Raw genomic sequence first — 15134 nt, forward strand, 5'->3', positions numbered from 1 at the left:
TGAAACGATCGAGGAGGTAAAGTTGACTACCAACCACTCGATCAAGGTTGTGGAGGCGTGGATGCGGTCCAGGAAACTGGAGCTGGCTCACCACAAGACAGAGGTGACGGTTGTTAACAACCTGAAGTCGGAGCAGAAGACGGAGATCAGTGTAGGAGACTGTACTATCCTGTCAAAGCGCTCCGTCAAACACTTGGGCGTGATAATCGACGATAAGCTTACTTTCGGTAGCCACGTCGATTATGCCTGTAAAAGAGCCTCCACAGCTATTGCGGCACTGTCCCGGATGATGTCCAATAGCTCTGCGGTGTACGCCAGTAAGCGCAAGCTTCTGGCTAGTGTTGCTACATCCATACTTAGGTATGGCGGCCCGGCGTGGGGCACCGCGCTAAGTACTAAATGCTACCGACGGAAGCTGGAAAGTACTTACAGGCTTATGTGCCTGAGGGTTGCGAGCGCGTACCGTACCGTGTCACACGACGCTCTCTGCGTCATTACTGGTATGGTGCCTATCAGCATTCTTATCAGTGAGGACATGGAGTGCTTCGAAATGCGCGGCACAAGAGGCATACGCAGGACTGTCAGGATGGCCTCTATGGTCAAATGGCAGCGCGCGTGGGACAGCTCCACCAAAGGAAGGTGGACCTATAGGTTGATACCGAGGGTAGATAGTTGGATTAATAGGCGCCATGGGGAAGTTACATTCCACCTGACACAGGTCCTTACAGGTCATGGTTGCTTCCGACAGTATCTACACCGTTTCGGGCATGCGGATTCTCCCGAATGCCCAGTGTGCAATGGTTTAGAGGAAACGGCGGAACACGTTTTGTTCGTGTGCCCGCGTTTTCGCACAATGCGTGACCGCATGCTTGCCACATGCGGGGAAGACACAACTCCGGACAACTTGGTCCAGAGGATGTGTAGGGATGAGTTTGGCTGGAACGCCGTTTCAACGGCTATTACCCACATCGTCTGGGAGCTACAGAGGAGGTGGCGCGTGGACTCGGAGAATGGCTAGTCCAGATGCAGTACAAGAGGTGGTCCAGGGGTTCGGAGTCGGCTTCGTAGGTCATACCGGTGCCCTGCGGTCGAGATCGACCCTTACAACGATTAAGTGGCCGCGGAGAGGAAGTCCCGGTAGCGGTGCTGTCGTGGCGTCGGTCTACTGGGTTGGATCCGAGCCCGCGGTTGGAAAGGGGTCCCCGGCAAGGGTCGGGGTAGGTGAGATCCTGCTGTCTGCAACCTACGGGTGCATCTGATAGGGCCTGAAGGGTATACCCTTCCTTGCGGGCAGGTCAGATCGGGTTGCACGTGGGCATCAGTTCTTGATGTCCGCTCAGCAGTAGGGCGCGGGCGGGGTTGACCCTGCCCGCCTTCCGAGGACAAAGGGAGTGGCGAGGACCACTCGGGAAACTGGCTAAGCGCCAGCATGCTACCGTGATGGACTCTCCAAAGCGAGTCATCGATGTTCGTTGCTGCAGGCTACGCAGCTAACCTTGTGGGTGCTATGTGCACTAGCCCCTCTCTGAAGCAATACCTTCTTGGTGGTTCCGGAGAGACGTAGGGTTTGGCGACCATAGGAATGGTTTAGTGGGTACGAGGAGAGAGTAGTCCTGGATTTTACTTTTGTTGTAGAAGACAGCCTGTCAGACCTACACTACCCTAACCTTCTGTTAGGGTGTCTGTTGAGCAGATTATCCCCCTATGGTTTAGAAGGAAAAAAAAAAAAAAAAAAAAAAACACCGCTTCTTCCAGGCGGCGCTTTTTCTCCCGGAAGAGACGGGTCTGCTGCTTCCGCTTCTGTCTGTATCGCTCCACATTCTGTCGGGTTCTATGCTTCAGCATTATCGCCCGCGCTGCATCCTTCTCCTCCAGAACCGCTCTGCACTTCTCGTCGAATCAATCATTTCGTCGACAACATTTGGCGACATCCGGTTGCTACAGTCGCTCTAGATCGTACCGGGGCGGCCGCCGGTACTGTACATTGTTAATAACGGAGAGTTTTGGGCGCATTTTAACCATAACCAGGTAGTGATCAGAGTCGATATTAGCGCCACGATAGGTCCTGACTTCGATAATGTCGGAGAATTGCCGTCCATCAATCAGAACGTGGTCGATTTGCGATTCCGTTTGTTGTGGTGATCTCCAAGTGTAACGATACGGGAGGCTGTGCTGGAAGAAGGTGCTACGAATTTCCATGTTCTTGGAGGCGGCAAAATCGATGAGGCGTAGGCCATTTTCGTTCGTCAGCTGGTGGGCACTGAACTCTCCAATCGTCGGTCTGAATTCCTCCTCCTGGCCTACCTGAGCGTTTAGATCCCCTATGATGATCTTGACGTCGTGGTTTGGGCAGCGGTCGTACTCGCGTTCGTGCTGCGTGTAAAATGCGTCTTTGCCATCATCAGTGCTTCCGGAGTGAGGGCTGTGCACGTTTATTATGCTAATGTTGAAGAATCGGCCCTTGATCCTCAACCTGCACATTCTTTCGTCGATCGGCCACCAACCGATCACGCGCCTCTGCATATCACCCATCACTTTAAAAGCTGTTCCCAGCTCACGTGTGTTGCCGCAACTCTGGTAGATGGTATGATTACCTCTAAATGTTCGCACCATAGATCCCGTCCAACACACCTCCTGCAGCGCTACGATTCCGAACCCGCGGTCCTTCAGTATATTGGCGAGTAAGTATGCGGGTGCTCCCGATGAAGTTGAGAGATCTGCAGTTCCACGTACCGAGCTTCCAATCGCAAGTCCCTTTTCGTCGCTGTGGTCGTCGCCATTGGTATCGGTTCACATTCTTCTCTTGTTGATTTTTCGGTGCTAGTCTTTTTTACGGCTGGCTCGCAGGGCCTGGCACCAATCCACTAACCCAGGGGGCTGGGCTTACCTTCCCGGAAGCTACGGGTTCTGCCTTCGAACATTCTTCGATTCAAAATCTAGTCACGGAAACATGTTCGTCCAATGCTAAAAGAACTGAGTTTAGCCAACCGTCGACTAGTTGGCGGTAGTGGGCAAACATCAAACTCAAATAAAAACGATGCGAGCGCCACGAGTGGTCAGTTGGCCAACTATCATTTTTTTTAAATTAGCCGTTAAATCGGTGTACGATGGGATTTATCAGAGTGTTACGTCTGTTTGTCTGTGATATCAGGCTTCTGAACCGAGTTATGAACAAACCCAAGTAACAAAGCTGCTCAAGCCGTAATGCATGCATGAATATTAGACCTCTTCATAAAAAATAAAATTTCTCGAATTCAGCCAGTCACCCCCACATCTTAATTCTAATGCTGAAACAAACTTCTGGTCAAATTTTCAGCTAAATTGGTGAAGATTTCGAGGTGCCTCAAGTCAAAATTGTGTTTTTTGGTCATTTTTCGCCTTTAAAAAATGCCCGTGGAGGCTAGAAGCCATATAAAATATCGTGGTAACCCTTAAATGAAAGATATGTCTGTTCCTTACAACTTTTGTGAACATTATGTACTGATAGGAGGATGTTTTGATCATATTTATCCGTTTTTCAGACATGCAAGTATGCTAAAAAGTTACATTTTACAACAGTTTTTGTTCTACGAAATTCAAACACTCAATTTTTATCAAAAGTTTCAAACCATTATATGATTACCCACAATATTCTGAACAACATTGCCATACATCATTTTCTTACCCGATCTACGGAAAAAATCCCAAAAATCGAAAAGTAGAAGCTATCCTGAGTTTTTTGATACCTGGGGTTGACGCAACTGCTGGCAGGCAGAAAAGTCAAACATAGTAGCTTTGCTTTTTCTTGATGATTGCAATGATTGATCATTGATTCAAGTGACAGGTTGGCACAAGTACACATTGCCTTAACAAAAGTGGCATATAATGTACCTCAGTAAAATATGAGAAATGGTTCAGATGGTAAGGTTTTGGACTAGCAACCCAAAGATTCAGAGTTTGAATTTATGACAAATGTGCTTTCCATTTTTTTTGCAATGGTTTTCCCACAAATCCAAACGTTAAACCTAACGTCGAAGCTCGCGTCGGAAGATGTCATCCGATCATTGATCGTCATTGATCCTTATGAGAGCTTATGAGCGGATGTGATCCGCTACTCAGCCAACCAGTCCGACGTAAGAACCGAAGTACGGATTAAGAAATAAATTAGTTATTTAGCGTGTCCGATTTTCAACTACGCACACAATGAAGGTTTTATCATTCTGTCAGAATGATGCGTACATTAGTATAGGACAAACATCAAATTCTCGCTCCAGTCGACTTTTTCGATTCCATTTAGGTCCCATATGAACTGTGCAAAATTTCAGCGCAATCGGTGAAACTATAATTTAGCGCAAGCGGTTCAAAGTTTTCATAGGATTTACTATGGGAAAAGTTACACTTTCAAACATAAAATCCCAGAGGTCGCCCTTTGTCTCCTTAATTCAAATTGATCAACGCTCCTTGTAGAAAAATCATTTATGAAACTTTCTTTCGAAGACCACAAAACGATTGGATGCTTGTGGAAAAAGATATTGATTTATTACCAATTAGTGATCCAACGAACGGCTTTTTGTTTTGTTTTATCAGCAGCACTGTAGCTGCTGCCTTGGCTGCTGCTGTTTCTGGGGGTGGTGATGCCTCCCGCCACCCCATGCAACAACGGCAGCAGCAGTGCTGCTGATAAAACAAAACAAAAAGCCGTTTTTTGGATCACTAATCGGTAATAAATCAATAACTTTTTCCACAAGCATCCAATCGTTTTGCGGTCTTCGAAAGAAAATTTCATAAATGATTTTTCTACAAGGAACGTTGATCAATTTGAATTAAGGAGACAAAGGGCGACCTCTGGGATTTTTTGTTTGAAAGTGCTACTTTTCCCATAGTAAATCCTATGAAAACTTTGAACCGCTTGCGCTAAATTATAGTTTCACCGATTGCGCTGAAATTTTGTACACTTCACATGGGACCTAAATGAAATCCAAAAAGTCGACTGGAGCGAGGATTTATTTTTTCCATACCAGCGAGTCCCATACTAGCGTACATGCATGCGCTAGTTCATGCGGCTCCCCTACGCTAGCCATCATGTATGCAAAGTTTAGAACGATTTAAAGGGATAATAATGCAAGCAAAATGAAATAATGAAATGCTAGTTGATATTACCAGCTTGATAACAAAAAAAAAACTAAGCAAATGGTCTTATATTCAAACTTTGAACCTTTGGTTTGCCAGTCCAAAGCCTTACCATCTGAACCATTTCTCATACTTTACTGAGGTACATTATATGCCACTTTTGTTAAGACAATGTGTACTTGTGCCAACCTGTCACTTGAATCAATGATCAATCATTGTAATCATCAAGAAAAAGCAAAGCTACTATGTTTGACTTTTCTGCCTGCCAGCAGTTGCGTCAACCCCAGGTATCAAAAAACTCAGGATAGCTTCTACTTTTCGATTTTTGGGATTTTTTCCGTAGATCGGGTAAGAAAATGATGTATGGCAATATTGTTCAGAATATTGTGGGTAATCATATAATGGTTTGAAACTTTTGATAAAAATTGAGTGTTTGAATTTCGTAGAACAAAAACTGTTGTAAAATGTAACTTTTTAGCATACTTGCATGTCTGAAAAACGGATAAATATGATCAAAACATACTCCTATCAGTACATAATGTTCACAAAAGTTGTAAGGGACAGACATATCTTTCATTCAAGGGTTACCACGATATTTTATATAACTTCTAGCCTCCACGGGCATTTTTTAAAGGCGAAAAATGACCAAAAAACACAATTTTGACTTGAGGCACCTCGAAATCTTCACCAATTTAGCTGAAAATTTGACCAGAAGTTTGTTTCAGCATTAGAATTAAGATGTGGGGGTGACTGGCTGAATTCGAGAAATTTCATTTTTTATGAAGAGGTCTAATGAATATGGTATATACAGGGTGTTTGTTTCCGGAGTGCAGATATTTTTAGGGTGAATAGGTCTCCATGAGTTATGAAAAAGTGCCCAAGGAACATGGGGTCGGAAATCACTGCTAAGTGAGTTAATCACATTTTAAGTTTTTTAATTTTGCTCATCTTTGAAACCCTCTATCTACTAAACTATCAGTCGTACCATCAATGTCAACGCTCGAATTGAAAGCTAATGACTTCTACTATCTTAGTCTCTTGGACGTAAACTTTGTAAAATGAGTCTAAAAGGCTTAAATTTTCAAAACATTGCAAAACATGTCGAAAAAAACAGCTCTTTTTCAGACATTTTTGATGATTTTAATATGAAAACAAAACTTCTGTTAAAAAAGTTCTTCTACAAAACACGCATGAACTTGTTCTCTAAAAATGTTTCTTTGACAGCAAAACTCTATCTTTTGTAGATTAGCTAGAAAATGATTTTGAAAATATCGCTCCAAATTGCATCAACACCATGCCAAAATAATGGTCATCACCCCATCCGTTCGTGCGTTCGTGTGATGTTGCTCTACGGTATGAGGACGACGGCAGCTGCTGGTGCTGCCTTCGCGAACAGAGAACGAGTTCGCTCTTTGTCGCGTTGTATCCCCGCCTGTGGAACATTTCGAGGCGGAGTGTGGCTTCTGTGCCATATTCAGTTTGACGCGCACTATACACTTGTTTTGGACGGAGCGAAAGCGCTGACAAAAGTGTATTTACAAGAGCATCCCTTTAAATCCTTCGCACTCGTAGGGTAGGTAATCAAAATTTGAACCAAATTGCGGCTTCCTGAAGCAGTGCAAATTTTAAGTGATTTTTTCTCCCACATGGAAATAATTTACTACGGAAAAATCGTATGTACATGAAAGCCACAGGTATAAGCTTTCTGTTAAATGATAAAAAGTTTGTATTTGCACCGAATTTCATTGAAATATTTGATTTTTCATCAACAATGATTTTAATCTTAATTTGAACCATCGTAATCATAATTTGAACCAATTTTAATCTTAATTTGAACTACTGGCGGCAGCAGCTCGAGCAACTCACAAAACAGCCAATTCCATGTTAAACAATGAAAAATCACATGAATCTGCTAATTCTCATACCTATTTTTCATTAGGCAGTGGAATCTCATCTCAGAATGTTCGAAATTCTTTAGGAATTTGGAAACTAAATTTGGATGTTTTCATCCCCCAAGAGTAAACAAAGCAACCACTAGCGCAATCTACAGGTCAACACTAGAAGCTCACCCCCCGTTTACTAGTTCAAATTTAGATTACAAATGGTTCAACTTAAGATAACATTCTCCAAGTAAGAATCACTTAAATTTGATAATTTTATGACAAATAATGCGGAATATTATTCGGTTGGTCGATTCTACGATAAATAAGCTTTCATTTGACGTGTTCACATATTACGTGTGATACAATGCATGAGCTGTACGACTGCACCGAAAATGTGCTTTTTCTTGGGGGAAATGGATGAAATCACAGTGATTTTTCAATTGCCTGTTTTCCATGACAAAAACGCTTTTTTCAATGCTTTTAAAATCCATGTTATCAGGTTATATTACGAAAAGCTGTTTAACATCTTTTTCGGGACAATATTTGCCTGAAAAGTACGTCTTTTTAATGAATTTTAAAATGGTTCAAATTAAGATTACAATTTGACTAGTTCAAAGTTTGATTTCTTACCCTAGCTCTGCTGCGGTGCTGTTCAGATGGGGAGGTCTATGCGTGCGGGAATTTAGAGCATGCACTAGAGAATGCACTTATTCAATGCATTTTCAAATGCACTTATTAGGCCATATGAATAAAGTTGAGTAAATGCTCTTTACTAAATCTATGTGAAGCCATGGAGCAAATCTCTGTGAAACTTCATAGAGATCTGAGTAAAGAGTATTTACTCAGCTTTATTCATATGGCCTATTGTATTATGTGTAGCGTTATCTTCTTCTTATTACTGGTATAACATCCCCAATGGAACAGAGCCTGTTTCTCAGCTCAGCTGATAAACATGCAGCAAAAATTTGCGGGATTTCAAGGTTAATAATGCGCATAAGAAATCTGGGAAATAAATTAAACATTTTAGAAGAAGTTGTTGATTTTTAGAGAACGTTGGGGATTTTTAGGAGATATTGAGGATGTTGTAGGAAACTTAGGAATCATGAGGGTCGTCATGGGAAATGATGCTTTTGTGAAGTCTAAGCATTAAGTTGGACATTTTAGGAGAAGTTGGGGAAATTTAGGGAACATTGGGGATTTTTAGGAGATATTGAGGATGTTAAGGGAAACCTAGGAATCATGAGGGTCTTCATGGAAAATGACGCCTTTGTGAAGTCTAAGCATTAAGTTGGACAATTTAGGAGAAGTTGGGGATTCTTAGGGAACATTGGAGATTTTTAGGGAACATTGGGGATTTTTAGGAGATATTGAGGATGTTAAAAGAAACTTAGGAATCATGAGGGTCTTTATGGGAAATGACGCCTTTGTTAAGTCTAAGCATTAAGTTGGACATTTTAAGAGAAGTTGGGGATTTTTAGGGAACATTGGGGATTTTTAGGAGATATTGAGGATGCTAAAGGACACGGCGTGTGTATGGGAAAAGTTTATAACAAAAAAATGGGCATAGTCAAATTTTTCGCTATTCAAAAATAGAGGCTTTCAGCTTTCATTTGCAGGGTCCCTAAAAAAAATCCACCGAGGGATCCCGAACAACTTTTTCAGAATACTGTTTTTCCCCATACAAAATGAACGGTTCCAAATTAATCCCTATTTCTACTTAACAAACATACCCAATTTTTGTATGAAAAAGTTCCCCCGATAGAATATTTCGATGTTAGGCTTGAATGGAAGCTGGTAGCGTCAACTTTCACGTAGCGTAAAAATTAGCGATGCCTATTTTTTTTGTAATTTCTTCTACCAGACACACCGTGAAGGAAGCTTAGGAATCATGAGGGTCTTCATGGGAAATTATGCTTTTGTGAAGTCTAAGCATTAAGTTGGACATTTTAAGAGAAGTTGGGGATTTTTAGGGAACATTGAGGATTTTTAGGAAATATTGAGGATGTTAAGGGAAACCTAGGAATCATGAGGGTCTTCATGGAAAATGACGCCTTTGTGAAGTCCAAGCATTAAGTTGGACAATTTAGGAGAAGTTGGGGATTCTTAGGGAACATTGGAGATTTTTAGGAGATATTGAGGATGTTATAGGAAACTTAGGAATCATGAGGGTCTTTATGAGAAATGACGCCTTTGTGAAGTCTAAGCATTAAGTTGGACATTTTAGGAGAAGTTGGGGATTTTAAGGGAACATTGGGGATTTTCAGGAGATATTGAGGATGTTAAAGGAAACAAATGACGCCTTTGTGAAGTCTAAGCATTAGGTTGGACATTTTAGGAGAAGTTGGGGATTCTTAGGGAACATTGAGGATTTTTAGGGAACATTGGGGATTTTTAGGAGATATTGAGGATGTTAAAGGAAACAAATGACGCCTTTGTGAAGTCTAAGCATTTAGTTGGACATTTTCGGAGAAGTTAGGGATTTTTAGGGAACATTGGGGATTTTCAAGAGATATTGAGGATGTTAAAGGAAACAAATGACGCCTTTGTAAAGTCTAAGCATTGAGTTGGACATTTTTGGAGAAGTTGGGGATTTTTAGGGAACATTGGGGATTTTCAGGAGATATTGAGGATGTTAAAGGAAACAAATGACGCCTTTGTGAAGTCTAAGCATTAAGTTGGACATTTTAGGAGAAGTTGGGGATTGTTAGGGAACATTGAGGATTTTAGGGAACATTGGGGATTTTTAGGAGATATTGAGGATGTTATAGGAAACTTAGGAATCATGAGGGTCTTCATGAGAAATGACGCCTTTGTGAAGTCTAAGCATTAAGTTGGACATTTTAGGAGAAGTTGGGAATTTTTAGGGAACATTGGGGATTTTTAGGAGATATTGAGGATGTTAAAGGAAACAAATGACGCCATTGTTCCCTAAGAATCCTTAACTTCTCCTAAAATGTTCAACTTAATGCTTAGACTTCACAAAGGCGTCATTTCCCATGAAGACCATCATGATTCCGAGGTTTCCCTTAACATCCTCAATATCTCCTAAAAATCCCCAATGTTCCCTAAATTTCCCAATGTTCCCTAAGAATCCCCAACTTCTCCTAAAATGTCCAACTTAATGATTAGACTTTACTAAAGCATAATTTCCCATGACGTCCCTAATGATTCCTAAGTTTCCTTTAGCATCCTCAATATCTCCTGAAAATCCCCAATGTTCCCTAAAATCCCCAATGTCCCCTAAGAATCCCTAACTTCTCCTAAAATGTCCAACTTAATGCTTAGACTTCACAAAGGCGTCATTTCCCATGAAGACCATCATGATTCCTAAGTTTCCTTTAACATCCTCAATATCTCCTAAAAATCCCCAATGTTCCCTAAAAATCCCCAACTTCTCCTAAAATGTCCAACTTAATGCTTAGACTTCACAAAAGCATAATTTCTCATTAAGACCCTCATGATTCCTAAGTTTCCTTTAACATCCTCAATATCTCCTAAAAATCTCCAATGTTCCCTAAGAATCCCCAACTTCTCCTAAATTGTCCAACTTAATGCTTAGACTTCACAAAGGCGTCATTTTCCATGAAGACCCTCATGATTCCTAGGTTTCCCTTAACATCCTCAATATCTCCTGAAAATCCCCAATATTCCCTAAAAATCCCCAACTTCTCCTAAAATGTCCAACTTAATGCTTAGACTTCACAAAGGCGTCATTTGTTTCCTTTAACATCCTCAATATCTCCTGAAAATCCCCAATGTTCCCCAAAAATCCCCAATGTTCCCTAAAAATCCCCAACTTTTCCTAAAATGTCCAACTTAATGCTTAGACTTCACAAAGGCGTCATTTCTCATGAAGACCCGCATGATTCCTAAGTTTCTTTTAACATCCTCAATATCTCCTAAAAATCCCCAATGTTCCCTAAAAATCTCCAATGTTCCCTAAGAATCCCCAACTTCTCCTAAATTGTCCAACTTAATGCTTAGACTTCACAAAGGCGTCATTTTCCATGAAGACCCTCATGATTCCTAGGTTTCCCTTAACATCCTCAATATCTCCTAAAAATCCCCAATGTTCCCTAAATTTCCCCAACTTCTCCTAAAATGTCCAACTTAATGCTTAGACTTCACAAAAGCATCATTTCCCATGACGACCCTCATGATTCCTAAGTTTCCTACAACATCCTCAATATCTCCTAAAAATCCCCAACGTTCTCTAAAAATCAACAACTTCTTCTAAAATGTTTAATTTATTTCCCAGATTTCTTATGCGCATTATTAACCTTGAAATCCCGCAAATTTTTGCTGCATGTTTATCAGCTGAGCTGAGAAACAGGCTCTGTTCCATTGGGGATGTTATACCAGTAATAAGAAGAAGATAACGCTACACATAATACAATAGGCCATATGAATAAAGCTGAGTAAATACTCTTTACTCAGATCTCTATGAAGTTTCACAGAGATTTGCTCCATGGCTTCACATAGATTTAGTAAAGAGCATTTACTCAACTTTATTCATATGGCCTAATAAGTGCATTTGAAAATGCATTGAATAAGTGCATTCTCTAGTGCATGCTCTAAATTCCCGCACGCATAGACCTCCCCATCTGAACAGCACCGCAGCAGAGCTAGGGTAAGAAATCAAACTTTGAACTAGTCAAATTGTAATCTTAATTTGAACCATTTTAAAATTCATTAAAAAGACGTACTTTTCAGGCAAATATTGTCCCGAAAAAGATGTTAAACAGCTTTTCGTAATATAACCTGATAACATGGATTTTAAAAGCATTGAAAAAAGCGTTTTTGTCATGGAAAACAGGCAATTGAAAAATCACTGTGATTTCATCCATTTCCCCCAAGAAAAAGCACATTTTCGGTGCAGTCGTACAGCTCATGCATTGTATCACACGCAATATGTGAACACGTCAAATGAAAGCTTATTTATCGTAGAATCGACCAACCGAATAATATTCCGCATTATTTGTCATAAAATTATCAAATTTAAGTGATTCTTACTTGGAGAATGTTATCTTAAGTTGAACCATTTGTAATCTAAATTTGAACTAGTAAACGGGGGGTGAGCTTCTAGTGTTGACCTGTAGATTGCGCTAGTGGTTGCTTTGTTTACTCTTGGGGGATGAAAACATCCAAATTTAGTTTCCAAATTCCTAAAGAATTTCGAACATTCTGAGATGAGATTCCACTGCCTAATGAAAAATAGGTATGAGAATTAGCAGATTCATGTGATTTTTCATTGTTTAACATGGAATTGGCTGTTTTGTGAGTTGCTCGAGCTGCTGCCGCCAGTAGTTCAAATTAAGATTAAAATTGGTTCAAATTATGATTACGATGGTTCAAATTAAGATTAAAATCATTGTTGATGAAAAATCAAATATTTCAATGAAATTCGGTGCAAATACAAACTTTTTATCATTTAACAGAAAGCTTATACCTGTGGCTTTCATGTACATACGATTTTTCCGTAGTAAATTATTTCCATGTGGGAGAAAAAATCACTTAAAATTTGCACTGCTTCAGGAAGCCGCAATTTGGTTCAAATTTTGATTACCTACCCTACGAGTGCGAAGGATTTAAAGGGATGCTCTTGTAAATACACTTTTGTCAGCGCTTTCGCTCCGTCCAAAACAAGTGTATAGTGCGCGTCAAACTGAATATGGCACAGAAGCCACACTCCGCCTCGAAATGTTCCACAGGCGGGGATACAACGCGACAAAGAGCGAACTCGTTCTCTGTTCGCGAAGGCAGCACCAGCAGCTGCCGTCGTCCTCATACCGTAGAGCAACATCACACGAACGCACGAACGGATGGGGTGATGACCATTATTTTGGCATGGTGTTGATGCAATTTGGAGCGATATTTTCAAAATCATTTTCTAGCTAATCTACAAAAGATAGAGTTTTGCTGTCAAAGAAACATTTTTAGAGAACAAGTTCATGCGTGTTTTGTAGAAGAACTTTTTTAACAGAAGTTTTGTTTTCATATTAAAATCATCAAAAATGTCTGAAAAAGAGCTGTTTTTTCGACATGTTTTGCAATGTTTTGAAAATTTAAGCCTTTTAGACTCATTTTACAAAGTTCACGTCCAAGAGACTAAGATAGTAGAAGTCATTAGCTTTCAATTCGAGCGTTGACATTGATGGTACGACTGATAGTTTAGTACATAGGTTCCCAAACTTTCAGACCGCGCGACCCCCTTTTTCCAGGTAATGTAGTTTTCGCGACCCCCCATAGAGATTCCCTCATTTGTTGTCTGTTGCAGTAAAATATTTTACTGTCCCTCGCGACCCCCTGGATGAACGCTGGCGACCCCCCTGGGGGGTCGCGACCCACAGTTTGGGAAACCATGGTTTAGTAGATAGAGGGTTTCAAAGATGAGCAAAATTAAAAAACTTAAAATGTGATTAACTCACTTAGCAGTGATTTCCGACCCCATGTTCCTTGGGCACTTTTTCATAACTCATGGAGACCTATTCACCCTAAAAATATCTGCACTCCGGAAACAAACACCCTGTATAAAGCATGTACAATTAAAGTTCAACTAAAGTGGGAAAGGGCCCCAATTATAGCTAACTTTAATTAAGCATTGTTGGGGCCCTTTCCCTCTTTAGTGCATCTTTAATTGTACATACACAGTAATGCTTGCTTTATATAAATCGTATTTATGCATGCATTACGGCTTGAGCAGCTTGCTTACTTCGGAATAATTATACGATTGTCTGGTGCTCGAAAACATCCTTTAGCGCAACATTGGCACAACCGAGGTTAGAGAGTCACCGGCATGAAACAAGCATTGCGATGTTGTAGTCAAAATTACCTATCTGTATATATAAAGATGTTAATGGTTGTTTTCTTTCAGTATCTAAACAAAGGCAATTTTTGAAAATGATTTATTGACTAGATTACTTATTCCTAGCAACCGTATATACACAAACAAATTCCCACGAAAATGTACCTTCAAAAGATATACGATAGGATAGTAGAAAAAAAAAATACTGAGCATCATTCAAATTGATGCTTTTTCTTACAGGATAAATTTAAGTATATTGGTTTGATGTATTTGGGCTAAATTAGTAGTTTTGCTATATATTTGAGATTTGATAAACATTCTGATGCATTTCGCAACACATTGTGGAACTTTGGAAGTCAGCTAAATTGGTAACCACTAGTCTAGAAAAAATATAATGCATTGTCGAAACACTTGGATTTAACACACTTATTTCTAAATACTCATAACATTACTGAGGAGATTTGGGCATCTTTATTATTGCCATTTGTTGGGCATAGTATGCAGCTGAAACACAGATCTATAAGCTCATGGCTCGAGCAAGCCGCACCCGGAAATCCCGGTAGAGCATCTTTCCGCCCACCGGAACTCGGCTGAGGTACATGTCCAAGCTCATGAGGCAGAGGGCTTTCCCATTCATGGGAAACTTCTGTGCCAGCTCGGGGCTGATGTCCAACCCTTCGGATTGGGCGAGGTTAATGAGCCAGGTCCACACGTTGGCGCGGGTCCAATCCCGGGGATCAATCGGTAAACCGTCGGCACCGTACTGGATCTTCTTTGGCGGTGGTGGAAGCGGGGGTTGGCCGGAGCCATGATGGAGTCCGTGATTATTACTCCACCGGCGATCGCTTTCGTTCGAAAGCACACTGACGGCGGATAGATCCAGCGGCGGTACGCGCCACTTTGCTGCACTTTCTACCTGCATTGTGGTTTTCTGCTGTTTGGCCGGAATCTGTAAGATGAGCGAGAGAAAATAATAAACGGTTATTGAATTGCTCCAATTTTTAAATTGTGTGGGGAATGGGAAATGCTTGAAACGATTGAGGCTTGGCGGGTTTAGAAAACTACACTTAAATTTGAAGTGAATTGAATAGTTTCAAAATAAAAAAAACATTTCTTTAACCATCCTAAGATATTAAGCTATAGCACCTATAGGCAAGCCTATAGGCACACCATGATGACGTAGTACAGGCCCCAACATAGGGTTAAATTGATCTAGAACTTCTGGCGTTGCATTTTTCTTGAACCCGAGTACAGAGGAAATACATCAAATCAAATGGAGCCTTGCAAAATTTCTTTATCATTCTGGTCAAAGAAAAATTGCACTGAACTGTAATTAT

The 15134-nt window shown here is 40.8% G+C and overlaps 1 protein-coding gene across 2 annotated transcripts in view; it reads right to left on the reverse strand.

Moving 5' to 3' along the window:
- Positions 1 to 13741: 13741 nt before the first annotated feature.
- LOC109414231 (ETS homologous factor) overlaps positions 13742 to 15134 on the reverse strand; it is a 43456-nt gene continuing 42063 nt past the window's right edge. Inside the window, exon 2 of one of the 2 annotated variants that reach the window (XM_019688037.3) lies at positions 13742 to 14746. In XM_019688037.3, coding sequence (XP_019543582.1) covers positions 14315 to 14746 — 432 coding nt within the window. In that variant the 3' untranslated portion in view covers positions 13742 to 14314. The remainder of the gene's footprint in view (positions 14747 to 15134) is intronic. The other variant, XM_019688038.3, reaches the window with a different exon arrangement.

The sequence above is a fragment of the Aedes albopictus genome, chromosome 2 (genome assembly GCF_035046485.1).
Source record: "Aedes albopictus strain Foshan chromosome 2, AalbF5, whole genome shotgun sequence".
In the NCBI taxonomy this organism is placed as follows: domain Eukaryota; kingdom Metazoa; phylum Arthropoda; class Insecta; order Diptera; family Culicidae; genus Aedes; species Aedes albopictus.